Genomic DNA, 26,864 nt, shown 5'->3' with positions numbered 1-26,864 from the left:
ATCCGTAAAAGAGCCGTGATTGGTCCATTGGGCAGGCAAGATAATGATTGGCTATCTCGATCGCACCTCAATCTCTTCCAGGATCCCTCCCAAGATCCCTCCTCATGATATATAAGGCGAAATGACAAAATGAACAGTAATAGTCCATGTCGTAACAAGAGTCAAGATGAAGGTCTTCATTAAGGGTGTTTTAGCTGTTGGTATGCACCATTATGACAACCATCACCTCACAGTCGGGGCAAGATACACTTTATGGCGTGACTGCAACAACATGCGGGATGTTAATGCGGTAGCAGTAATTGGCCAAGATGGGAACAAGAAAGCAAGCCTTAAGCGAGATGCTGCAAGATTGTTGGCCAAGCTGATGGACTGCCAAGCCATGTATACCAGTCAACATGGACATCGGTTTTCTTATCAAACCAAAGACAACGGCATTTTTTCACTCCCCCAGATTCGGCATAACACAACTGACAAGACTGCAACGTGGGTTATTTTCTGTAGAAGCAGCGACAAAGACGCAGTAAGATGAGCTCTATGCAAGGAATGCTTCACATTTTGTTTTGCTTGAAAGTTACCAAACATGCCAAAGACAGATAAAATCAAACTGTCCTTTTCAGGGCTACCAAAAAAAACCCAAAAGAGATATGGTTGTTCGCACCGTGATAATTCCTGTGTAAAATCCTAATAAAAGAATGAAATAAAAAAAAGTGAAAACACTGTACAATAATTGGTTGTCTCACGCTTCGATCCGAGGGGGGGGAAAAACGTAAGTACCTCTTCGTTTTTAAATATAACCCCTCCATGGTATAATGTACATTTATCAAGAAAATTCCTGCCAGTATCAGTAACTGTTTTATTCCCGATCAGATCAGAACGCAGGTCCAGGGAAAAGATGCGCTAGAAAAAAACTCCAATTACCCTCTGGAAAGAAAACCCCTAACACCCATTTCATTACAACCGTATTCAGATTTTCATTAAGGGTGTTGCATTCCATTGTGCCGCTATCAAAACTTGCTAACAAGTAACAACTCAACACAATGATCTCTCTGTGGCGATGTGCCGACACTGCCAACCGCGAGGGTGACTGCTGATGCATGTGCGTCCAGCCCGCCCTGCTTGCGGCGGCGGTGCTTAACGTACAATAGTGCAGCTTATACAATAGTGGAGTTTTGGGTGCGGCTTTATGGTGCGGCTTATACAATGGTGCGGCTTATATATTGAGGCCTGAATCTAATTCTGAAGATTTTGGTGCGCTGCGGCTTATACGCCGGGTGGCTTTTATTCTGAAAATTACGGTATTAAGATCTTGTATGTATTGTTGCAAAACATAGTAATGTGCATGAAAACAAGATGAGCTGAATTTCCACTGCATGTTAAGTGCAAGACTTGTTTCCATGTAATGCTGTCTATAATGATCTAAAACATTCTAAAAAATAAATACAGCACGGCCCAAATATCAAGTTTCACATTCTTCTTGAAAAGGGCTCAGAAACACCCAAATAAACAGATTCTCCCAAAACAGTTTTAAAAAAAATCCAATTAATGTTTTTTTAAGTTTGTTCTTGGTGTTCAGATTTTACCTATGTACTCAGCCATTCACTCCTTCAAACATAAAATGAAAGTTCCACAGTGAGACTGACCAGTTCATCAATAAGTGCTTCTTTATCACGTTTCTTCTGGCTTTTTGTCTGGCGTTCCAGAAACTGTAGCTGTTGCCTCTTCTCCTCCTCTTTTTCTTTTTCTTCTTGGATGAGAGCCTCCAGATAAGCCTGATCACTACTCTGGTAAAAACATTAATTGGACACAATTGATTATTGCTTTTTATTTAAGTACCAAGAACGTGCCAATGGTTTATTGCATACTGATGTACATTTGGAGGTTGAACAGTTTAGTCACTGCAGTGCCCAAAACTACCTTGCCTATAACTCACTGTATGTACAATGTAGCACCTGCAGCTGATTTCACGAAACAGTGCGTAACTTATGCAATGTAAATTTATTGCGCGGCTAAGCAATAAACTTACGACCGATTTCACAAAACTTGGCATAGCTGCGCAACATTTTAAATAATCTTAACATCTTGGACGAGGATAATAATAAACCGCATTTACGATGGCTATTCATGTATGATTTTTTTCAGTCAATGAATCACCTCCGCCCGCCATTTTGAAAACATTGTTGTCTGACTTTCTTCGGAATTGTGCGGCAGCTCTAAAAAAACTCTGTCACGAATAAAATATCAACTCTTTTACTTCAAACACAAAGGTGTGAGTGTCTTGTATCAACCTTGTAAACAAGGTCATTTTCAGTCGCAACACCACAACTTACACCACCTAATATGATTGCACTAATAATAATAATTTGTTGTGCAAGTCTCGGACTTAAGCAATATGAATCTTTTGCGAAATTGTCATAACTGAAATGTTGCGCAATAAATTGTGGCGCAAGTGGACTTATGCCATTGCGTAAAGTTTTGTGAAATCAGCTGCTGAAAACAACTCAGCACTCAATGGTTACATTGATTTTTCTGCGAATAATAATGAAGCTTCATTGTAAAACTGCCCAGGGCCAGGACTTAGTCGACTAAATTCAGGGTCCAGATTACTCATTAGTTCATGTATGTTGAGTACCCGCCTACATGACCATGATGACCAGGGATAGTCTGGATGTACATATTAAAGCAAGCTTTGATGGGAAGTTATGAAATTTCAAAATTATAAAATTTCAACATTAAAGGCCATATCCGAGTCAGTTTTAATAAAGGAATAAATGTGTGCTTGGCCATTTTTAAACACTCCATTTAAGAACGGTTGGAGTCTGAATGCTGATAATTACCCGAGCCTAAGGCGAGGGTAATTATCAGCACCCAGACTCCAACTGGTCTTAAACATAGTGTTAATACCAGCCATGCACATATTTATTCCCATACACACTGTAGGTTTTGTTCACAATTAGTTGAAGATTTAGTCCTAGTGATGTAGTGCAATCATTGTAGCTGTGATTCAGTGACTCTCGTGAGTAAGCAAGCCACACATTTGCATCACCATCTACAGTTCCTGTGTAGAGTCCATTGAGACAGCCTGCTGGATGACTCTATTAGAAAGGTCACTATTTTCTCATTTCTTCTGAAGCGAGATGAGTAAAGTCAACTAGGAATTTCTACCACTTAACTAGCATTTTACCTGCTTGGATCTGTTTTTCATGATGCTTTCTTTGTTCTTCTTTCGGTATAATTCAACTTTTTTCTTTGTCGCCTCCATATCAATTTCATTTGTGAGATTAAATACTGCAAGAAAGGATGCAAATTAAATAAAAGTCAATGGGATGCATCTTTATGTTGTTTTGACATCATATAAACAATAGTATAGCGCAGGGTGATCGAGCAGGCAACTACGTGTATTTTATTGGACATTGCCAAGTTACGTTGTGGATATTTATATGTCAGAACAGGAAAAGAGAATCATGAAATTAGCCTTTTCAAGTCTATAAACCATTTGGTTTAAAAAAAAAAAAAAAAACCTTTTAGGTTTGATCAATTTCAGTATACATTTTATTTGCACATACATGTACACATTAACTCCAGTTTAATGACCTCATCAGTTCAAAAGTGCAAACTTCAGACAGGAAACATATTTATCTTGAAGTTAAAATAAATTCTCAAAAAAATAACAATAAATGTACTGGATTTCCATCAAAAAAGGTAACCCCAAAACAAAGGCATAATATGAAAAAACTATGAACATATTGATCATTATTATTGTTTATCATAAACTACGGGCAGTAAGCTTTCCATTGATTGTGTAGCACAATGGTGTGCTTGCTGCGCGAGCAGCAGCAAGCTTGCACAGCACCCTCCGTTGGTGGGGCCATGCACTTTCCAGACAAGCAGTTGATCATAGCGCCTCATTGAGAACGGATGTTGATTGCGGCGTCTCGTTGCAAACAGACATGTGTGTACGTTGTCGTGTTGCTGCACTGCCTTGCTGACGACTGGGCGAGGACAAGATGTCAGTAGCCGGATAAACACCGGGCATCTGGAGCTTGGTCCGTGGGTTGCTACCTATCGTGGGCTGTATCCACTCGGGATCTCAGAAACTTGGGGTGCCCGGATAGTTAAGTCGCCAGAGTGTGGTGGCAAGCTTGGTGACCGGTCAACCCTTGACGCACGTGCTTTTTCAGTGATTATTGTTGATTGATTTGTACATTCTAATTGAAGCGAATTAGAGATAAAGAAACTTGACTGTCGCTGTTATCTGATGATTAAAGTGTCTGTTCATTCGACGTCTGTTCAGTCTGTCAGTTGGTGTCTGTCCCTTAAGTGTCCATCCATAAGGAGACTACCTGGTATGTGTTGGTTGCATACAGCCCTCCAAACGGACGCATCCCCTACATGTAGGTCACCTAGATCACCGCTCGTCTAGGCTAACCATGAAAGGTTCAAGTCATGAGGCCAGGGCGACCTGAGTTTTGGGCAGCACCAGTTGCGCCAAAATATCTTGGATGCATTCCTCTGGTCATGCATCACCGAGTTCCATCGTTTTGAAAATAGTGTGTAAAAACTCTCTTGGGACAGTTTGGGGTAAAACACTGTGCACACAGCCAGACTTCGGACAAGTAGCTTCAAGGAATATTCAAGAAACATGAATAGAACAGGATTTTCATCTTTATATTTTTGGGTGATCTTGTGTTACATTTTCGTAAGTAAAAGACATATTGTATCTTCCAAAATTACTGGCAGCCCCAAAATGGTGCCCCAGCCCACAGACTCATTGTTTTCACTAATCGCTTTTACAAAGTTTTGAAGGAAGACTATCACACACTCAATAATTCTTTGGAATGGCCTCCCAGGTTAATGGATTTTTATTTGGGGGGGGGTATATTTAAAGAACAATTTTTTCAGCACTCCAGGTCTGCATTTAGCACGAGGTGGACAATTTACGTGATCAATGTGTAATGGTCAGATGGGCCATGGAATACATGCACCACAGCTGAGGACTTTGCGTTGAAAGGGCAGGTGGACATGGGCAAGGTGATATTCAAGGTGTTGAATCCTGAATGATTACAGGCAGAGTATGTCAGTTGTCATTTGTACATTTTTTCGTTTGAAACGACAAAAATGCTCAAAATCTAAAGAAGGGTGCTTAACGTTACTTTGATGTCAACTGTGGGATAATATGTATTTTTTAACGGGGACATTAACGTTTTAGCATTTATACCTCTGCCATTTTGAATATTATGTTTTTTATTGTTAATAAATGTTTATAGACTTTTATAGATTAATATACAATTTTATACATGTATTTGTGTAGCCAGAGGTATTGGAGTTGAAGGCCTTCGGGCCACAGTTTTTGGGTAAACTTTTTTAATTCCAGGCATATGCCCCTGGCTTTGTTTTGTTTCCTTGTTTTTTGTTTTGTTTTAATGTTTGGAGAATGTTTGTTGTTTGTATGTGTTTTTAATGCCGAATAAATAATAATTATAATAAGGGCGCTTAACAACTAACCTGATGATGTTTTAGGGCTGTGAATGCTGTGTATTCCGAGAAAATAATATTCTAGGATCTTGATTTCAATTTAGAAGTTGCTGAGTCATGTTTTAAGTTATGTCCGAAAACAAAATCCGGGTCATTCCGGGACACGTTCTCATTCATTCGATTGCAGCTACGCGATGTCACCCACTATTAACCGATGAGTTACAGCAACTGCACACGCGTGTGCATTGTGTCAATGCTTGCCCACACCTATTCGAGGCTTCGCTGAATTAAAAACGAACTACTAACGGAAATTGCCAAAGATGCATCTAAATGACCTTCTTTTATTGTTTTCTTCAAAATGACAGCATGCCAGAAAGAATAATTTCACAGGGAGTTTTGTGCCGATACTATCTTTAAAACCAAGTACGATTTTCAACAATAATTTTGTCAGTTACTTTTTGGATAGCTGCAAATGATATACTCTGCCTTTAAGAGTTCACAATTATTCTGTTTTGTTCAAGTTTTCAAAAAGTTAAATATCCCTTGAACGTACCTGTCTTATGTCTGTGCCCCAAACTGTCCCAAGAGAGTTTTCACACACCATTTTCAAAACAACGGAACTCAGTGATGCATGATCAGCGGAATACATTCAAGTTATCAATGGAAAGCTTAAAACAAAAATAATGGTCATTAAGTTCATAGATTGTTCACATTATCCCTTTGTTTGTGGGTCACCTCTTTTGGGGACACCCTGTACCGGTATATATGTGTATAACACCAAACTTCCAGTTTGATGACATCACAGCATGTGGCAAGCAAGGTCAACATTGTAACGGATATCATTATTTGAGCTACGAACATAGTTGTTGAACACGGATCAAATGATGGATTTTTTTTAACAAATAATTTTCAAATTCTGCCTACAATAACTTCTGGTCTGATGACGTCATGATTCTGAAACCTTGCTCAGTCATTTGTAGTTGTCCAAAGAATATCCAGGGGCAATTTGGTAAAATGTTCAGGAATGGTTTATAAATTCATTAAAATTCAACTGTCTTTGATGTGCCGCTGGAGGGCCCCTATTCGGGTGATGACGTCATCGCACCGTTTTTTATGTTTGGCATCCTTCACTAAATATTTCCATAATTTGTTCGATTGTAGTAAAATGCTTCCCTTTCGATCCTTTCAAGTTACAGTCCATTGTCATTGCACTTCTGGTAACACCAGAAGTAAAAGTCAAATGGCTTTGTGTCCGGGAATCAAAAATATTGCCTGAGGCAATGTCTAACCAATTACAAATAATGAGAACAGTACTCCATTCATTTGAAAAGTTAAATTCAAGAGTCATTGTTCAAATTTGAACCCTAAATCGCTTGTAATTTGATACCTGATGACATCATGAAGATGTCACAAGATTTCTCACATCTTCAGACCAGGGTTCAAGTTCATACCAGGTTTTATATTCATCCCTTGACCCATTTCAAAGAAAATAAGTTTGTTTTAATTTTCAGGCTTCTGTTGGTATTTTAATTTCACTTAACTCTGACCTTCCAATTACCCTAATTAAGGTCAAACGATTTCACGTACCAGACCAAAATTGTTTATCAAGGTATGATCTACAACATGACAAAGTTTGATTGTGATTATTTATATAAATAAACAAAGATGGTCATATTTTAAACTTAAATCACTTGAATTTGATGCCTGACGTCATCTACAACTTTACGAACAGGTTGGAAAATTTGAAAACTCTTTCAATAACATCCAACACCTCCAACTTTTCTATTTTAGAGCCATTCAAATAACAAGGTCCTGCCAAATACTTAGGCAAAAATTACTTGCTAAAATAGCTCATCTGTCAAATTGTGCAAAGAAGAAAGCTTACTGATGGTTTCTACTTCTTCCAAGTAGTCGTTGTATTCCTGTAATGATGTAAATTCATCTTCCTGGCGGTTGAACCTGGACAAACACAAGAGAAAAGCCAAAGGAACTACAAGGAATTGATTGATATAAGCAGAGCAAAGTGATTTTTGTTGCTGCTATCATTTTGAGTCATTTGGCACTGAATGCGAGCGTCTTATTTCAGCATCAACTTGTACGTACCGTAAGGCTACAAACTTCATTCTTTGAAAATTGTTCATTACAATTGTTCTGTCAAGATTTCCCCTTGGCCAGGGTGAAATTGTTATGCAGATTTTCAAGCAGTGATACATACAATGTATGCATGTACATGTAGCAACAGTATGCTGAGTGCCTGTGCATGCAAGATAGAGACAGTCGAATATTATGCTCTTCTCTGCCCCACATCTAATTACTGCTTAATTGATGGATTTCAAACTTGAAGCATTTGTGGGCCACTATTAAAATAAAAATTATAAAAGAAGAAATCCAAGTGTGATATTGTTAGCCCTGCTTGGCTATCAAGCTTTGATTGGCCATTTTGCAATTGCAACCACTGAAAATCCATGTACAGCAATTAAGACAAGCAAAAACAAAAAACTTCTCTGCCCCACATCTAATTACTGCTTAATTGATGGATTTCAAACTTGAAGCATTTGTGGGCCACTATTAAAATAAAAATTATAAAAGAAGAAATCCAAGTGTGATATTGTTAGCCCTGCTTGGCCATCAAGCTTTGATTGGCCATTTTGCAATTGCAACCACTGAAAATCCATGTACAGCAATTAAGACAAGCAAAAACAAAAACTAACTCCTTCAGTATGCGTTTCCGTATATCCACCTCCTTCTCCACATAGGCATCTTCAAACTCCTGAACACGGAACTGGTTCCTGCGGAGTGGAGTGTTACAGGATGGACAGGCCCCAGAGCCTCTCACAAACAACACTTCCACACAGTTTTCACATCTGTACGAGGAGGCATAAACAAAGGAGATCAGGGTTCTTCATACACACTCATGTACATGTACAGTTCATGCAGACCATAGCTTAGCACTGAAAGCTATTAACCAAAGGGACATTCACATGGTTCATACTACTGTCTCTTGTTCCGAAAAAAAGAGGAATTTATTAAATTAATAAGGAAAGCAAACCAGGGGAAAAGAGCACCCCAGGCTAGTGTTGTGCAACTAGTAAACCTCACTAGTCAGATAGTCATGTAAAATAGAGTTGCCACTACCAAACTAGTCGTGACTATTTGCCATGGTTGAGTCAGTTACGATAACTAACGAAAGCCAATTTTCTGTTAGCCTTGGTCAAGGTGCTAGTTGTTATTCATCCCGGCCGTAGCGCAGTAAACGATATCCCCGCTAGCGCTATGCATGCGGTGCATTAAAAAAACAGTGCGAACAGCGACCTCACGCGGCCACCATTTCTATGCAAATCTGTTGGACCCAATCTAGCGCCTTGGTTCAATCGTCGGCAAAAGCTTATGTTTTTCTTTATTTTGCGCTGGACTTCTAGCGCACGACCTCGTATGCGAATACAGATAAGTGTAGGCGGGGCTAATATGTGGAGTGTCCAATCACACCTTGGTAAATCCGGAAGTCATCAAATTATTTGCAGCCATTCGCCTTTTGCGGACGTGACAGGAACCACAGTTTTTGTGCATTGGTGCCGTGTGCAGAGACACACAACGTGTACGTGTATGGATTATGTACGGTGCCACGTTTCACTATGCAAGTTCCGACGCAACGATCGACCAATAAGAAAACGACATTTAAGGTCAGCTAAGGCTATTAACATAATGAGCACCACCCCCCAAACCTCACATGGACGATTGAACCAAGGCACTAGATTAGGTCCAACTGATTTGCATAAAAATTGTGGCCGCGTGAGGTCGCTGTTCGCGCTGTATTTTTAATGCACTGCATGCATCGACATAATGACTGCATGCATAGCGCTAGCGAAAATATCGTTTTTACCGCGCTACGGCCGGATGAATAACAACTAGCGCCTTGACCAAGGCTAATTTTCTGTGTGTAAACACATGGACTCTACATTGTCACAACCTTCAACCTTTATGTGTGAACATTGTGTTATAATGTACATGTACACAATGTATCCATTTTGACTGCACCAGTGTCAGGCATCGGCACACAAAAACATAATTTGCGACAAATCTCTCAAAAACTTGCAGTGCAAGGAAATTGGCACAACTACCAAGTCACAGCAGAAGACTAGTCGCAGTGGTACGACTAGTAAAGAGTGGTACGACTAGTCCTGGTGGCCGCAAGACTAGTCCCAATGCCGCGATAAATGGACTATTTTTATAAGGCCAAAAAAAAATCCTTTGGTTCAGGTCACATGGTTAGAAAAACATTGGGTCGGGTGGTCGGCATGACATTTTTTTTGTTGGAGCCAATACATGTGAGGAACGATACATGTTTAAGTGGTCCCCAATCAAAGTGTTTTGGTATGATTTTTGAGACACGTTTTATCGTAAGCAGTTCGTAAGTTCAACCATAGAGCAAGGAACATGGTTCATACAATGTCGTGTCGACGTTCTCCACGCTTCTCCGGGGTTCATCAGGTTGGCCTGTTGCGGCAATATTAACTGAAAAATCATCGTCAACTTCCCATGATTTTTCACAAAGAATTCCCTGAATGTCATTTTGAGATTTCACTGGAAGAAATTTCCTTTTTGTTTTGGGAAAATGTTCACATTCTCTGATGTCTAGAGCAAATTGCAGTCTTGCGTGCATGTGCACGAGATCGAGAGCCAACCGAAAGCCACGAAAGATGTGCGGCCGTCTAATCCGATGTGAAGTCTACAACGCACGTGGCCATTGGTGGAATAATATGGCATAACAAATTTTCCTATTGGCTAACACAATTTCAACAAAGACTTGCTTTCAGCAACCTAAAAGCGTTTAGTTTAAACAAAATTGTTAGGACACTTTGCTTCCATGATTTCTCCCACAATTTCAAACAAAAATTTCATCCAAAATGGGTTTCCATGATGCATGGCATCTAAGCTCGAAAGTCTGTGCAGCCGTGTAACTCGCGGTCAACCAATAGAATTGCTCGTTGGGCACAGACAATGCTGTGTGAATTTCCCCTGGCATGCAATGCCGCGCTGTTTGCACACACGTGTATATGTATGGAGGAACATGAGACACACGGACCAGACTTTTTGGACTGCGTTGCAATGACGATTACGTGACAAAGGACCCAAGCAGTCTTAGTACAACGTAACTAAGTACACAAAAACTGACGTTAGACCACAATTTTTTCTTTCAGATAATACCAGAAAGAAAAAAAAATCACTTGCTGATAAATGCCTATAAATTGTTCTGGCGTACGGCGATGATCGGGAGTCGGTATCGTAATACTTTTTTCCCCAAATAACCAATAAAATTGTCTGGGGTCGCATTTTATCGCTTTCAAAAATAGGGTCGGTCGGGTGACTCGAACCAAAGGTATTTTTTTGTTTGGCCTAACGGGGCCACAACCACAAATAGTGGTCACCAGTGATGATTATAACACACCTCTTGCTGGCTTTGAAACACTGTCATAAGGTGTTCACTAATATAGGCTAGTGCATGAAATTTGCGTCAGCATGAAGCAGACCCGCGTCAAGACATCGTTTTGATTCCGATCCCAACAATCTTCAATTTACCCTGTTTTTGTACAGCATGTTTTCACAATCTTAAACAATCCTCTTAACTAACAGAGTAGTGAATTGTAGGTAGTGATGCACAGAGTACTTACAAAGTGTGTCCACAGACGTTAACCAGAAGCTTGAGGGCAGGATTTCTGAATTTGGTTGATTTGCAGCGTGGACAAGCTTGATCATCCAACATTTCCATTGTTTGCACTAGAATTCACGATCATCAAAAGGCTCTGTAAACACAAAACAATGGATGACAAGATGGTTCAAGACAATTAAAGAAAGTCTGATGGCCAAAGTATTTTAATACTGTATTGTTGATGTATTGTTGATGTATTGTAGAGTACCCCAAATTCGTGCATACAAATTTGCATGCGACACGTACTGACGTCAATGTACCGTCAATGATCGATTGTCACATTACCTTCCCTCTCCGTGCAGTTTTGTGAAGAAAAAAATTTGGTAGTCGTGTGGATGCATGGAAGACTGTAGTTTAGGACACCTCTTACTTTTTACAAGTTCCGTTTATAAATCAAAATCCTGCCCTCTTTCATTTTTGTCTTTCCACAAAATTAAGCTAGTTGATATTCAACATTCGTGATCAATCGCGAACGAGTATGATCGTCTACCAAGCAGACTTCAATTTGGGTCCCTGTGGACTCTTGAGTGGCTGATAAGTCCAATCCTTAAGCCACACTTTCGGCCGCATACGTGGCAGGAAAGTCCTTTCTCTCTCCTTTCTGAGGGCCCGTTCGCGCTTTAGCCGGCTGAGGTTGACCAGCTTTCCATCCATCCTGTAGATGATGTCGCATCCGCTGGGGAGCTTGTTCTTCACAAGATGGGTGATAGCAGCAATGAAAATGGAGCAAAGTGTAGGAGCGATAACGCATCCCTGCTTGACACCGGTCTTCACCTCAAAGGCTTCGGTCTCACTGGCGTCTGTCAGGACTGTTGCTGACATCTTGTCATGAAGCAGCTTGAGGATGGTGATGAACTTATTTGGACAGCCAGCTTTGGAGAGGATCCTTCACAGAGCCTCACAATTTACGGAATCAAAGGCCTTTGTGAGGTCAATGAGCGCAATGTAGAGTGGTTGGTGCTGCTCACGACATTTCTCCTTGGAGCAGCCGGGCTGTGAAAATCATGTCCGTTGCACCACGGTTTGGTTGGTATCCTTCCTGCGATTCTGGGAGAATGCCTTCAGAGAGAGGCAACAGACGTTTCACTAGTATTCTAGTGATGATTTTCTCGGCGATGGACAATAGGGCAATTCCCCGGTAGTTACCACACTCTGCTCTATCTCCCTTCTTGAAGATGGTGACAATAAGTGCATCTCTGAAGTCACGTGTGTTACTTCAGCTTCCCAGATCTCTTCAATGAGCTGATGGAGGGATCGAGTAAGATCTTCTCCTCCTAGTTTGTAAACTTCTGCAGGATTCCATCTACACCGGCCTCTTTTCCATACTTCATACCCTTGATGGCATGCTTAACTTCAACCAAGTCAGGAACAAGACCGAGATCCTCCTTATTTGGGAGCTGTGGAATATCCTCGAAGACCCCGTCATCGAACACAGCTTCACAGTTGAACTTGAAGAGCTCATCAAAATGTTCTTTCCAGTGGCATTTGATGCCTCTGGTGTCCTTGAGGAGCGTTCCGTCCTTTGTCCTGACTGCCTTCAGACCTTGCACAGTTGGGCCATATATTGCCTTGGTGGCGCTGAAAAAGCCCAGTGTATCATGTTTATCAGCAAGGGCTATAATCTCCTTAGCCTTGTCAGTCCACAACTTGTTCTTGATCTCTCTGGTCCTCTTTTGCACATCGGCCTTAAGAGCTTGATGTTTAGCCCTTTTTGTCTCATTAGTGATGTTTTTTTGCCACGCTTGAAAGGCCACACGCTTATTGTCGATGAGATCCTGGATCTCTTGGTCCTTTTCATCAAACCAATCTTGATGTTTCTTTGTTTTGTAGCCGACAGATTCTTCGCAGCTGGATATGATTGCTGCTTTCAGCTCTGCACACTTCTCCTCCACCCCACCAGCTTGTTGGGCCTCAAAGTGTTTGCGGAGAGACTATTGAAGACTCATTTGAACAAAGGGATCATGAAGTCACCCAATATTGAACTACCATACGATGCGCTTTTTAGTCCTCCGTCAAGTGTGATGGAGTTTCAAAGACATGGTGGAGCTAACAAGCCGATGGTCTGTTCAACAATCAGCGCCTTGGTGATAAGGACATCCTTCTGGTGTTGGGATCGAATGACATAATCGATCACATGCCAATGTTTTGATTGTGGGTGTCTTCAGGTGGTTTTGAATCTGTTCTTTTGGCAGAAAAGACTGTTTGTGATAACGAGCTGGTGTTCCGCACACTTGGTGAGGAGGAGGACACCATTTGAGTTGCAGTTGCTGACTCCCTCCTTTACCTAATACGCCGTTCCAGAGCTGGTGGTCTCTTCCAACTCAGGCATTGAAATCCCCAAGGATGATGATCTTGTCTTCCTTCGGGATGTTGGAGAGAATGGAATCAAGGGTTGAGTAGAAGGCTTCCTTGATCTCATCATCCTTATCAAGTGTTGGAGCATATGCACTCAGGACTGTTGCATGCTGGTTCTTAGCCACTTGAAGACGGAGTGTCATGAGGCATTCGCTGATGCCAACAGGAAGCTACGAGATAAGGTTGACCAGTTCATTCTTAATGGCGAAACCAACTTCGTGAATCCTAAGTTGGTCCTCCGATTTGCCTTTCTGAAAGAAGGTGTAGCCACCTCCCTCTTCCTTCAGTTGATCTTCCCTGGCTCTTCGGGTTTCTTGTAGTGCTGCGATATCAATATTAAAGCATCTAATTCTCGAGCAACAAGTGCGGTTCTTCATTCCGATCGTTCAGATTGTCCATGGTCCATTAAGGTCCGTACATTCCATGATCCAAAGTATAAATTTATATAAATTTTTCAACCGCATGAGGGTGAGCCAACTGGATGCGGCTTTCCAGCCTGGGCAGAGGTGGAACAGGCTATGTTAAGGGCACCTTTTCTATCCCCCTCCCTGTCTAGGGTGAGCAGAGTGGATCCTGAAGAAGAGGGCTGCTCAGTCGTGGAGCAAGCTGCCGAATCCCTCTCCTGTTCCTATCCAAGAGTGAGACAACTGAATCAGACTCCACCGCCTAACGTGCCGGTCCGAGACCTGGCACTTCCGGACTCACAGACCTGTCCCCACCGCCACTCACCGATCGCCACAGTGCTATTAGGATATGCAGGGTTGATGGTATCCCTTGGTAGACGCCTTGTGCGGGACATCTTTTAATGTGGGAATGCCGTTGCACGTCGACAGACACATGGTCCTTGGCAGAAGGTGGATCCAAGTCCAGTGGCGATGAAACCTCGATGACTGGGGAAGCACCTTCTGTTGCAGCCTTCTTCCGCCTTCACAGCTGTTGACACCCAACAATGATGACGTGCGCCTGCTCCACCATTGAGGACTTTGGAATGGATTGCTGTTGGTCTGGTTCCTCCACCTCGACCTTACCACCTAGGGTGACCCTGCCAGTAGTACTAAGACTACCGACGGCATTGCTCTTGGGATCCAGTCGGAACACACAAGCCCTTCCACCAAGACAAGGTAGCAATCCTCAGAAGAGGATCGCTGACGATCTCTGCGTATATCTTTTTACACGCAACACGCAATGACACGTGACGTCAATTTTACTGTCATGATCGTCCATCACATCATCTTTCTTCTGTGTGCAGTTATGTGGAAATTAAAAGCAGAACGAATGTTGCATCCAGAAGAATGTAGTATCCTGACGCCACTTCTGTGGTTGTGTACAAAGTCTATGGAAAGAGTGCATTTTCAAAGTATTTTCTAACAAAATTGGAAATGTTTCTGAGTTCTAAATTTATGTCTTTTCAACATTTTTACAATGACTGACCTTCATTGAGATAATGATGAAAAAAGTGGCATAAGGACGCAACAAATCTTATTATATACCGCGGGCGAACAGGATCACGTGCATATGTACGTACATGTACATCGTACAGCTAGCTGGCCGACGGTACACGAAAGAGGGCGCACAATACATGAAGGATCAACTGAAATTAAGCAGCAGCCACCGGGCCTGCCAGGCGCCACGTGACTGACAGGTGACAATCCATGTATCCCATCATGCATTGCGCGAGAGCATTGTTTAATTGCAACATGGTTGGAACTGAGTTACACACAAACGAATGCCAGCGAGCCTCCAAAATCAGCTGAAAATGACACAAAAGCTGGACTGCTGAAAAATGCCGGACCACTTTGCATTTGCTATTAACAGGAAGTGTGTGTTTTGAAGGCATAAATCAACTTAGCTTGAAATTTCCAGCTTTCTGGGCTCATGACATGGGGAGATTCGCCATGGAAAGCTGGAGGTCACGTTTTTTACCGATATTTTTCATATTCGTTAAAGTTACAAGCAAAAACTCACCTGCCACAACCTATAAATCCTTTATGCAAAAAAAGGATCCTCTCAAAATGACAACACAATCAAGGTGAACCCTAAAAAACACCCCTTTTTTCAGTGCAACTCCCGGTGTGAGCAACGGTTTAATTTGTCGCATCATTTGATTTGTGTGCAGACAAACGGCAGATGTATAGTCCCGCGCTGCTACACGGTGCTATACGATCTTTGGCCAGAATGATGCCAGACTAGACCACAACGATCTGACTATTCTGACGCAGCCCAACCTCGTGCCCTGTGGGTACGATCTTGCAGCGCCATGTTGTTTCCCATCATGCCTTGCGCGATCGTAACCCCTGGAATTGTGTAATTTAAATGTACCAAAATACGGTACATTATAATTAGGGCTGCAGTTTATCCGTTTTACGTGCCGACGCCATCTTTAAAATGTTAAAAGTTGTGATTTTGAAGAATCAATCCTTTCAAACACAACCTTTGGACGTTGTGTTAATTAGCAAAGATTTGTATTAAATGTACATACCCCTTTCGTGCCTTTACAACCACAGATACAGGGGTTTTTTTAGCGAAAAAACGCGGCTGACATAATCCATATCGTACAGGCTTCGCGACTTTTGAATCATAATTTTTTTTTCGTAAGTGATGTTACGTGCAAAGCTAAGCACGCAAGCCCGGCGCGCCCGGCGTGCAATCTTCAAAATGCCCGCGCAGTACGCTGTAAATAGCCATTCAGCATCATTTACGTCATCATCACAGCCAGGGGTTAGTGTAAGGAACGAGCACGCGCCCCTGGAGTCGAGGCTGGACGCAGCCTAATGGTTCATGCCAGCGACACCACATGCGTGCCAGACGATGGCTTGCGTACCAGACGATGGCTGTTTTATGATGCACTGTGAGTTGTCCATGCGTTCTCCTTCGTTATCTCGCAGACCGCGCTCACAATGCATCAGTGCATAATAAAACAGCCGTCGTCTGGCGCACGCATGGTGTCGCTGGTATGCACCGTTAGGCTACGTCAGAAATGTCATATCATTTTGGTCTAGTCTGGCAACATGCTAGCCCTTTAGCCAAAGATCGTATAGCACTGTGTAGCGGCGCAGGACTATACATTTGCCATTTGTCTGCACACAAATCAAATGACGGGACAAATTTAATGGCTGTGCACACCGGGAGTTGCACTAAACTCAGCCTCGACTCCAGGGGCGCGTGCTCGTTCCTTACACTAACCCCTGGCTGTGATGATGACGTAAATGATGCTGAATGGCTATTCACAGCGTACTGCGCGGGCATTTCGAAGATTGCACGCCGGGCGCGCCCATAATGCGCTCGCGTGCTTAGCTTTGCACGTAACGTCACGTCGGAAAAAAAAATTATGATTCAAAAGTCGCGATGCCTGTACAATATGGATTATGTCAGCGTCGTTTTTCGCTAAAAAAAAAACTGTATCTGTGGTTGTAAAGGCACGAAAGGGGTACGTACATTTAATACAAATCTTTGCTAATTAACACAACGTCAAAACGTTGTGTTTGAAAGGATTGATTCTTCAAAATGACAACTTTTAACATTTTAAAGATGGCATCGGCACGTAAAACGGATAAACTGCAGCCCTAATTATAATGTACCGTATTTTGGTACATTTAAATTACACAATTCCAGGGGTTACAATCGCGCAAGGCATGATGGGAAACAACATGGCGCTGCAAGATCGTACCCACGGGGCACGATGTTGCAATAAACTCTTTGGAGCTCTCTGCAGTGAGGCACGCCCTCTTGGGTGCGCTCTTCACCCGTGGCCGCGTAGTGCATCCGGGTACTCAAAAGATTTTTTTATGACAGGCAAAAGCCACGGTGCACTTTGCTAAAGTTGACGCACGCTCAGTAGATGATTAAAGCTCCAGTCTGGTTCCCTGCTATTTTTGCTATTTAGCAGTCAAACTAAAAGCTGGGGTGATATTCTGGTGACAAAATAATTTCGATCTTAAATTGATTTTGGGGGCCCCCTAGCAACGGGACTATCCATGCACATCAGACCATTTGGGTGATTCCAGTTATTCGGGTACCAACTTGTGACATGCACACATTTGGCCCTAAATGCACAAATCATCACTTTTCATCATATATTTTGCAAAACTCTCATGTGAATTTACATATTTGGGAAGTTTCTTGAAAATAGGTCAAGGGTCAAAGTTAATGCTAACCCTCAAAATGTCTTGTTTTATCGAGAAATTATGAGTTTCACGTGTAAATGGGACACCAAAATGCTTTTTGTCACATTAGAACCACATTAAAATCTATTTAATACCATTTATATGTGTACTTTAGATGACTTGGCTAATTTCAGGCTGAGAACGCAATTATAAGTCTGTAATTATTTTTATCACCCAATTATGGTAAATAGTGTAAATAGTTTAGGGTGGGACACCAAAATTGTTGTGCCTTAAATGTCAAATTCTGGATAGATGAAACACGTTTTCAGAATGTTTTGTGCTGACATATAAAATAGCTCCATGAAAATAATATTTTTAGCTATAAATGTCAACATATTAAGTTGAGCAAAATACTGTTTATTGTAATTGTAAAGTTTCACAACGTAAATAGGGGTGGGACACCAAAATTTTTTCCAAATTTAAAATTCCCATATTTTACTGTTTGCTTGAATTACATGGTAAAATATTTCAATGATTTAAAACCAAGTACAGGCTTACATTACCTGTATACATGAAAATAACAAGGCTGTAGTAGTTGGTATGGCTAGGACAACCAGTAATAGGTACACAATTTCGCGTGTAAAACGGGACACCAAAAGTTTACACGTAAAACCCATTTTTGCGAAACCTTTTGTAATGAGAAAAATATCAAGTTGTTCATAAAATGTGAGTTTTATTTTCAAAAACAATGGGTTAACCATCATTCAGTTCACAAATAACCAAGGTACCCCCTCCCCAAAAGAAAAAGGTTAAGTTTTATCATGGTCCATTTTTATGTCACAAATAACTGCGTAAAAAGTTGTAATTTTAGCCTGTTTTTGATAAAAATTACAACAACGCATATTCATGATACCAATTTTGAAGGTTTTGTTGAGTATAAATTGGTGTTGGTAACACAAGAAAAGTAGCAAGTTACAATTGGTACCCTAATAAATGGAATCACCCACATCACATTGTGTGACTGAACATACAGAGGTACAATAAGTCCAGTATTTCAGTCATATTTATGGGACTAATTCTAGAAGTACTGTACCGGCAGTCCGAGTAACTTGGACCCAACTTATTGCCTTTTTAACATTCGGACATGGTCTGACAATAGTAGGATCAAGCTAAGGCCAAAAAAAAACCTGTTTTATTTTTTTTGGCCTAAACCGCATTCGGTCGACAAAATTTTGTCATTGACCCAAAAACTCAACTCAAAAACTCATGTGTGACGGTAATACTAATACGGAGGTAGTCCAGTATTTCCATCACATTTATGAGACAAGGCAAAAGCATACGGTCATTCGTTAGCAAATTTTCAAAAATAGAGACTTTACAACTTATTTTGAAGAGTTTATACGACTAGTGTATGAACAAAATATTCAAAGTCACACAGTTCAACTTACAAGTGATGTACCGAGGAGAAAAATTATCGTCGATTCGCAGCTCCCGCAATTTTCTACAAACCGTCCAAACATGTTGAAGTGCGAGTCGGAAATCTGGCCGAAATTCCTCTTCTAAAGATTTTATCTGAAAGATCTTTGTGTCTCAAGGAGCTTACATTTTCCTTTTCAAAATGCACTTCGTCATAAAAAAATTTATTTGAGACTAATCCAAAAGAGGTAGGTTTTTTATTTGAGGAAGTGGATATTTTGCCGGAAACGGCAAACCTTTATTAAACGTTAGCTTGCCGGATATGCACTGAACATGCGCAGTTAGCAGTTACTGGTTTTTTGTACTTGGAAGTTAGACATTTTCCGGTGACAAATTTTAGTCTGGCTCCATGCCAATGTTATCATTGTAACTTCGTATTCACAAGATTGAAGATGGGAATCAGACCATTTTACAATTTCGGACTTTATTTCCCTTTAAAAAAAATCCTCCAGAGCCACAAATCTGAAAAAGAAAATGTAATACTCTGCAATAAAATGTTTGAGACATGTTAAAATAATAAAATAAGAATATTATTATTTTGGGGGGATGGGGAAAAAAACCTTAAAAATTTCGCCAGCGGGGATCGGGATCGAACCCAGCCAACCCGTTCATGAGAACCGTTGCTTATCCACTAGACCAAGTGTGCTACACAACTGTTGGTGGTAATTTAAAGGGACACTAGGTCCTGGAACAGCCCAATTGGGCTACAAAACGCGCTTTGAACGAGATGATGATAATCGGAAATAACTTTAAAAGTAGGATATAAACATCCACACAACTATCCTTTCAAAACTGGGTTTTTTTGTGTTATTCCTGTATTATGCGTGTGAGAACGAATTTCGGGGTCCACTTTTGCGACCCCATAAATTCGAGCTGTTTGGATGCTTTCATTCGTACGCGTAGTGTTCGCCTTTTGCGGACGTTGAAGAAACCACAATTTTTTGCATTGGTGATTGGTCACCGCGCGCTGTTCCCGAGACACACAACGTGTATAGCGTACATGAGAACGACACGAAAAAGGTATTCGTACTCCGTCATGTCCGATGTAAACAAGCGGTTTTTTTTCGTCTTTTCTCGGGAACGGTGAGACATTAGGTTGGTTTCCTTTCAACCAGATGTTTGAAATAGGCTAAGTAAACAATCCAAAACATAACATTTTCTGGGATTTCAGGACCTAGTGCCCCTTTAATACATCTTATAATTCAGCCCTATCTTAGAGTACAGCGCCCTCTGTTGATATGGATTGCCACCGGCAAACCTTTAGTAAACGTTAGCTTGCCGGCATTACCTAGAGCGGCAAATATTTTAAGCTATCCAGAACTCAGAGAAAATCCGGAACTAGGAAAACGACTGGATCTAGCCTAGGTCCAAGTTACTCTGACATGTCGGACTACTTCTCTGGTACGAAATTTGACAAAATGTAAATGTAATAAGAGAGCAAAATCTTACCTAGCCCCATAAATGTGGCCAATTTACTGGACTAGTAGGCCTACCTCCGTAAATAAAGGCCACACTTCCACCATGTACAAAAACATGTCCAACTTTGTCAAATTTTGATTTTCACATTTTAGGCTTAGTTTGTAGTTTATTTTTGCTTTAGAAGCATTATAAGCATACTCACCCTCGTTGTAGGCTAATCAGAAAGTGCTGACTTTTTCAGATGTCTATTTTTTCATGAAATTTACAGATTCGTTTGCACACGTTTGCGTACATCAACATTTCAACATGAAATTTCACGAAAATTAGACATCTGAAAAAGGCAGCACTTTCTGATTAGCCTATAAACATGATAAAGAGGGTGAGTAAAGCAAAAATAAACTACAAACTAGGCCTAGGGCTAGGCCGTATTAAAAAGTCATGAAGTGTAGGACCCAACTGTGTAACTGTAAGTGTATGTGAAAATCAAAATTTGACAAAGTTCGACATGTTTTTGTACATGTCATGGTGGAAATGTGGCCTTTATTTACGGAGGTAGCCCAGTAAATTGGCCACATTTATGGGGCCAAATCTTACCATAATAGTCTAAATACAAAACATCGCTTTTCCTCAGACATGTCATTGTCAGAAGTCGCTTTCCCAGAAAAAGTAAAACATCACTGCGCTGCGAGCGATACGTGCGAGCTTCCCGGTCAGAAGAGTGCGCCACCAAGAGTTCTTCTTCTTCTTCCAGTTGAGCGCTAACTTCACAGCAGGTAGCAGACCAGTAAATAAACTTCCATAGACCCCAATGGTCAATGCTCCCACTTCAAAAATTCGGGAAAAATACTCACAACTCTCCAAAGTGTTCGAGACACACATCAAATTAAAGCTTATTTCATCATCTTTCATTTTCTTTTCAATTTTTGGGGGGTCAACTGATGACTTTTAGGAGAAATTTCCATCTGAAGATGATCACCCCTGAAAATAGTCCTGAAGCCCATCGCCATTTTGAAAAACGATGCCTACACTCCATTGCAAAATAGAGCGCTTTTAGGGTCCAAATTACATCAAAATTACACAGAACTGCAAGCTCCCAGTCCTGTGCACGGCTTCCACCCATATTTTTTACAATCCCTCAAGTTCATGGCACACAGCATGCTCAAATACCGAAGATTTTGAGGGCATGCAAATCGTGATTTGGCCGGCGCAGGCAACTTCGGACCGATTTACTGGTCTGCACCCAGCACGGTGGGTTGCAACCTCGTCCCCAGTACTTACTTTATTTCCAACACGGTTTCCGAGAGCAGGTAGTGGTGGGCGCGTACTGCTCGACACCCTGGGGACGGGGTTGGGTGGGGTGTAATGCGAGAGACGGTAGTTAGAGCCCCTTTAGTATCGGCAGTTGTAGTCCGAAAATTTGGGACTCTCAATACTGTGTATGAGAGTCCCAAAACTTAAGGTATCCATATCAGTGTTGGAGCAAAGGCTTTGACCCTCAAGGCCAAGTAGTCCAGGCAATATAAGGTTTGACCTCAAACAAATTGCAACAGAATTTTTTTACCACAGTGCATTTCTTTAAGGTCCCTAAAATGACATACTAAAAGTCCAAAAAAATCCAAGTGGTGGAAATATGCCTAATTTGCATAAATCCAAAATTGCCGCATATATTAGGACTTTCACAATGATTTGGTCATATTTCTCATACTATTAGCTTCTTGAGGAACTTTAAACAACAATTGTAGTCCTTTAATTTACATTGATTTCATCATTACTCTAGTCCTAGGTAAATTTCAAGATCCCTATGTTTCCCAAACTTGCCAAATGCGGTATAATAATTTGCATAAATGCCGTATATTAATTTGCATAAATTAAAGTTAAAATTATGGCTGTCATGTGTTGACATCACAATTGAATTTTCCCTAATAACTTCTAGTTCAGTTACATGTATGTATACATAAATATCACACCACAGAGCATCTCTATATGGTCCCGAAAAAAAAAGTACAAAAAAATCCAAGTGGTGGAAATATGCTTGATTTGCATAAATTCAAAATAGCCACTAATTATATGATTTTCATATTGATTTGGCCATAACTCTCGTCCTACATTGCTTTTTGGGGTACTTTAAACAACAATTTGTCCTTTTACATTGATTTCATCATTATTCTAGTCCTGGGTACCCTTCTAGATCCCTATGTTTCCCAACTTTGCCAAATGCCGTATAATAATTTGCATAAATGCCGTATGTTAAGTTGCATATAAATTAAAATTAAAATTATGGCTGTCATGTGTGGACATGCCACAATTGAATTGTCCCTAATAACTTCTAGTTCAGTTATGTATCACACCACAGAGCATCTTTATATGGTCCCGAAAACAAAAGTAAAAAAAAAAATATCCAAGTGGTGGAAATATGCCTAATTTGCATAAATTCAAAATGGCCACTAATTATATGATTTTCATACTGATTTGGCCATAACTCTCGTCCTACATTACTTTTTGGGGTACTTTAAACAAAAAAAATTCCTTTTACGTTGATTTCATCATTATTCTAGTCCTGGGTACCTTTCGAGATCCCTATGTTTCCCAACTTTGCCGAATGCCGTATAATAATTTGCATAAATGCCTTATATTAATTTGCATGAATTCAAATAAAGTAAAGTAAAGTTGAAGTTACAGCACAATTAGGACCCATGTTGGGACTTAGGCCATGGAAAATGGGTTGCGGGGGTAACTATTCATCAGGTTTTGCACTTTTATTGAGTCTGATTTAAGAGGCGCAAGATACATATTGAGTAATCTTCATCCAAGAACAGAATGACAAAGTTAAATACTAATTCTTAACAACTAAAAAGGAATAAGTAGCAAGTCAATTAAATAAAAACACAATCATAGTTAAAGTCGCAATTATTTAAGTGGTTCTCGCTAAATCACTTAACAATATCACATTCGAATATGCAACTCAAAATACCAAATACGGAATAGTAAATGAAATGAAAGCGTAGCTTAACTTCTTATCATTATATGATTACTGTGAAGGGAGAAAACAATTGTACTTTTCCTGATAATCCAAGTTCAGTTATGAATACAGAAATATCACAAAGATTCATATTGGCGGCCTATCATCCATATTGGCTTGCATGCAATGTTAGTCTGATTGTTATCATCTACACGTACATCATTGTATCTTAGAATAAACACTTATGTGGCAGACTATAATCTTCAGCAGCCTAGGATCAATGTCTGGTGGTGGCGAGTTGGAACAACTAGTGCCACGGTTTTCAGTGCAAGCAGTTGAACAAGAGAGACCTTACTTTCGGCACGTGCAGTTTCTATTCGCACAAGTCTTTCTAGCGTCCTTTCGTTTTTGGACGGTTAGTCATGACGGTTCGTCATGACAGCTCGTCATAACGGTCGTCCTGTCCAATCACATTCCTCGCTGAAACGAAGGGGTGTGATCAATAAAATTTTGTCAATCAACTGGCTCCTCTGTACGGTAACCTTTGTTATTCGTAATAAAGACTTTAGAATGCAACAACAATGCAAATTGAAATCGAATGCAACAACAATGGAAATTGAAAGCCAGCCCATGCAGTTGCTCACTTTGAATGGGATTAGTGCGGGAGTTTCAAAAGGGGTACAAGGCCATAGGCCCTACATTTATTTACCACGCGATGTTTAAAGTTCTTAAAGAAAAGGAGCAGGAAGAAATCTCTTTCATGCAGGGACTGTCTTAAGGCGCCGATGAACTCGTACAAAAACATGATGGATTACAGGGTTCATTTGTTTATTGCGAGAATAAATTGGCAAACTTTCATCACTACATGTAGTTTTGAACCCAGTGCATGTGTTTATATATACTATGTACATGTGGATTCAAACACTAAAATGCCACTTTTGCAATATACCCCATAATCCTTCATTTTTCTGTGCGACTTCATCTGTGCCTGCATGGAAGAGGGTTTTTCTCAATTCTTTTCTTTCAGAATTCTAAACATTGCACGACATGTGCCTCCTGCCTAGTTTAAGTCATATTTGCTATTAATTTAATACACATTTAACAAAATGGGCGTCTGCAGGGGTGTCACTGGGGGTGGGGTGGGCAAATGTCCCCCGCCCACCCAAAAACAAAATGATCAATTGAAAATATGCTAGAGAGAATACAAGGATTTGCTTTGCCCCCACTACAAAAAAAAATCTTGGGTGGGCCAAATGAGTGGCAAATTAAGTGCTTTGCCCAAGGGCACACGCACCACAACCCCAGGGCGAAATAACAAGAATTATTTTATTTCATACACTTCTCTTTTTTTCGCATTAATTGATTGCAATGGTACCTCACCAGTTTAGTTTCAACAGAACGTAATAAAAAACATGTATTTTTAGATGATAAGCATATGTTACATAAACTCCAGGGACTCGGAGGCTCTGTCAAATTCCAAATTGAAGTCTACCGACACTGCTTATGTTTTTGAGTAGTCATAATGTGAACCAAAAAAAAGTGGATCACGTCTCCCATATTAGGCAGCTTTTTTTCTGCTTCTATTACTTTGACTGGATGGCTGGCTTTAAAATAAATTGTCTTCACAAATTAATATTCATGAGTAGAAACGAGGAAGAACAAAAGACAAATGGACAATAATTGCAGCCTCTCATTTCCAACAAGCCTCCTTCTACAGTATCAGATTTAGAGGTGGCGGTTGCAATTCCTCTCTGCCGTTCAGCAGCTGCCTAATTTTATAAACTATTAAAATGGGACCAAAAAATAACAGAGCAAACTTTTATTATGCCCGGCAAAAACCAAAAAGCCACAAAATCCTTTTTTTTTCTTCTTCTTTTTTAGAAAATATTGAGCATATTTTATTGCTTATGCAGAAAATTATGATTCGTACAGTCTAGCCACGAACCGCTCTTTCGATAATTCAGAATATAATTTTATTACGTCTGTGCAAAGACAAAACAGCCATAATTTTGTGTATTTTTAGATGACAGGCATGTGTTACATTAACTCCAAGGACTTTAGAGGATCCGTCAATCTCCAAATTGAAGTTTGACGTTTTTATTTTCGGGTAGCCATGCGCAGCACCAGAAATGCGCTTCAAAAGTTAGATTATGTCTTCCATATTATTTGTCGAGGGAGCAACCAACTTCCAATTGAGCAAGCAGTGATCAAACTCCTTTTTTGTGCCGTAGCATCAGAGGGTCAGGAGTTCGAATTCAGGTGCTGGCCATTATGTTGTGTCCTAGGGCAGACTTCATCCACGCTTGCCTCTCTCCAACCAGGAGTATAAATGGGTGCCGGTATTAGCTGTGGAGTAACCTGCGATGGACTAGCATCCCATCCAGGGGGAATAGAAATATTCTCTGAAACCGGAGATAAATGCCGGCGCTGCCCATGGCCCAATGGGCCACACTTGCTCCTGACAGACTTTACTATTTAATTACTACTTTTTATCATCAAAAAAGTGGTGGGTAAATGCCCCCATGCCCACCCTCGAAAAAAGATAAATTGAGAATATGCTGGCAAAAGTACAGGTATTTGTTTGTTGTTGTTGTGTGTTTTATGGGGGGGGGGCGAAATGTGCATTACCCCCCTCTAGAAAAAATCCTGGCGACGCCCATGGCATTCGACGTGGCAGTCCCTGGCAGGTAGGTGTGTGTGTGTGTGTGTGTTCCATAATTATTTGAATAATAATCTAAAGTCTTTATTCCCGAACAACAAAGTTTACCGTACAGAGGAGCCAGTTGATTGGCCAAGATCCATTGATCACGCCCCTTCGTTTTAGCGAGGAATGTGATTTGCCAGGACGACCGTCATGACGAGCTGTCACGAACCGTCATGACTAACCGTCCAAAACGAAAGAACGCTTCTTACACCCATATCTGATGACCTCAAGTAGTGATGGTGGTGCTGGCGGTTTGTCCGTTTGTATGGGAAGATTATTATATGGCATTTGGCAAATTTGGGAAACATAGGGACCTAGAAAGGTACCCAGGACTAGCATAATGATGAAATCAATGTAAAAGGACAAATTGTTGTTTAAAGTACCCCAAAAAGCAATGTAGGACGAGAGTTATGGCAAAATCAGTATGAAAACTAGAGGTTCGCGTTTGTTGAGTTACAAACGCAGAGTGGTCGGGCTGACATATTTTCTTGTGTTTACAATGACTTAATCATAATTGAACTGCACATTACCCCTCCCTTTACCCTGCACCCATTACCCTGTGTTTTTCACAAAGAAAATCACACAACCTGCAGTTGAACTTGTTGCTACCTGGGCAAGACTTGTAGGCCTATCAGGAAGCGCACATCTGGTGCTGCATGGATGGCTACT

General features: G+C 40.8%; 1 protein-coding gene across 2 annotated transcripts in view; it reads right to left on the bottom strand.

Moving 5' to 3' along the window:
• Positions 1 to 21,273, bottom strand: part of LOC119723322 (CDK-activating kinase assembly factor MAT1-like) — a 29,370-nt gene extending 8,097 nt beyond the window's left edge. For both annotated transcript variants that reach the window (XR_005270532.1, XM_038193884.1), the window contains exons 1-6: positions 21,127 to 21,273; positions 11,142 to 11,273; positions 8,184 to 8,336; positions 7,358 to 7,431; positions 3,182 to 3,285; positions 1,641 to 1,781 (exon numbers count right to left, since the gene is read on the bottom strand). Coding sequence is in view for 1 of the 2 variants with exons in the window: in XM_038193884.1 (XP_038049812.1) it covers positions 1,641 to 1,781; positions 3,182 to 3,285; positions 7,358 to 7,431; positions 8,184 to 8,336; positions 11,142 to 11,239 (570 nt within the window). In the remaining variant the exon portion in view is untranslated. The remainder of the gene's footprint in view (positions 1 to 1,640; positions 1,782 to 3,181; positions 3,286 to 7,357; positions 7,432 to 8,183; positions 8,337 to 11,141; positions 11,274 to 21,126) is intronic.
• Positions 21,274 to 26,864: the final 5,591 nt, after the last annotated feature.

Source organism: Patiria miniata, unplaced genomic scaffold (genome assembly GCF_015706575.1).
Source record: "Patiria miniata isolate m_02_andy unplaced genomic scaffold, ASM1570657v1 HiC_scaffold_17, whole genome shotgun sequence".
Lineage (NCBI taxonomy): Eukaryota > Metazoa > Echinodermata > Asteroidea > Valvatida > Asterinidae > Patiria > Patiria miniata.
The sequence above is the reverse complement of the archived record's forward strand: the minus strand, read 5'-3'. Positions and strand labels throughout refer to the sequence as shown.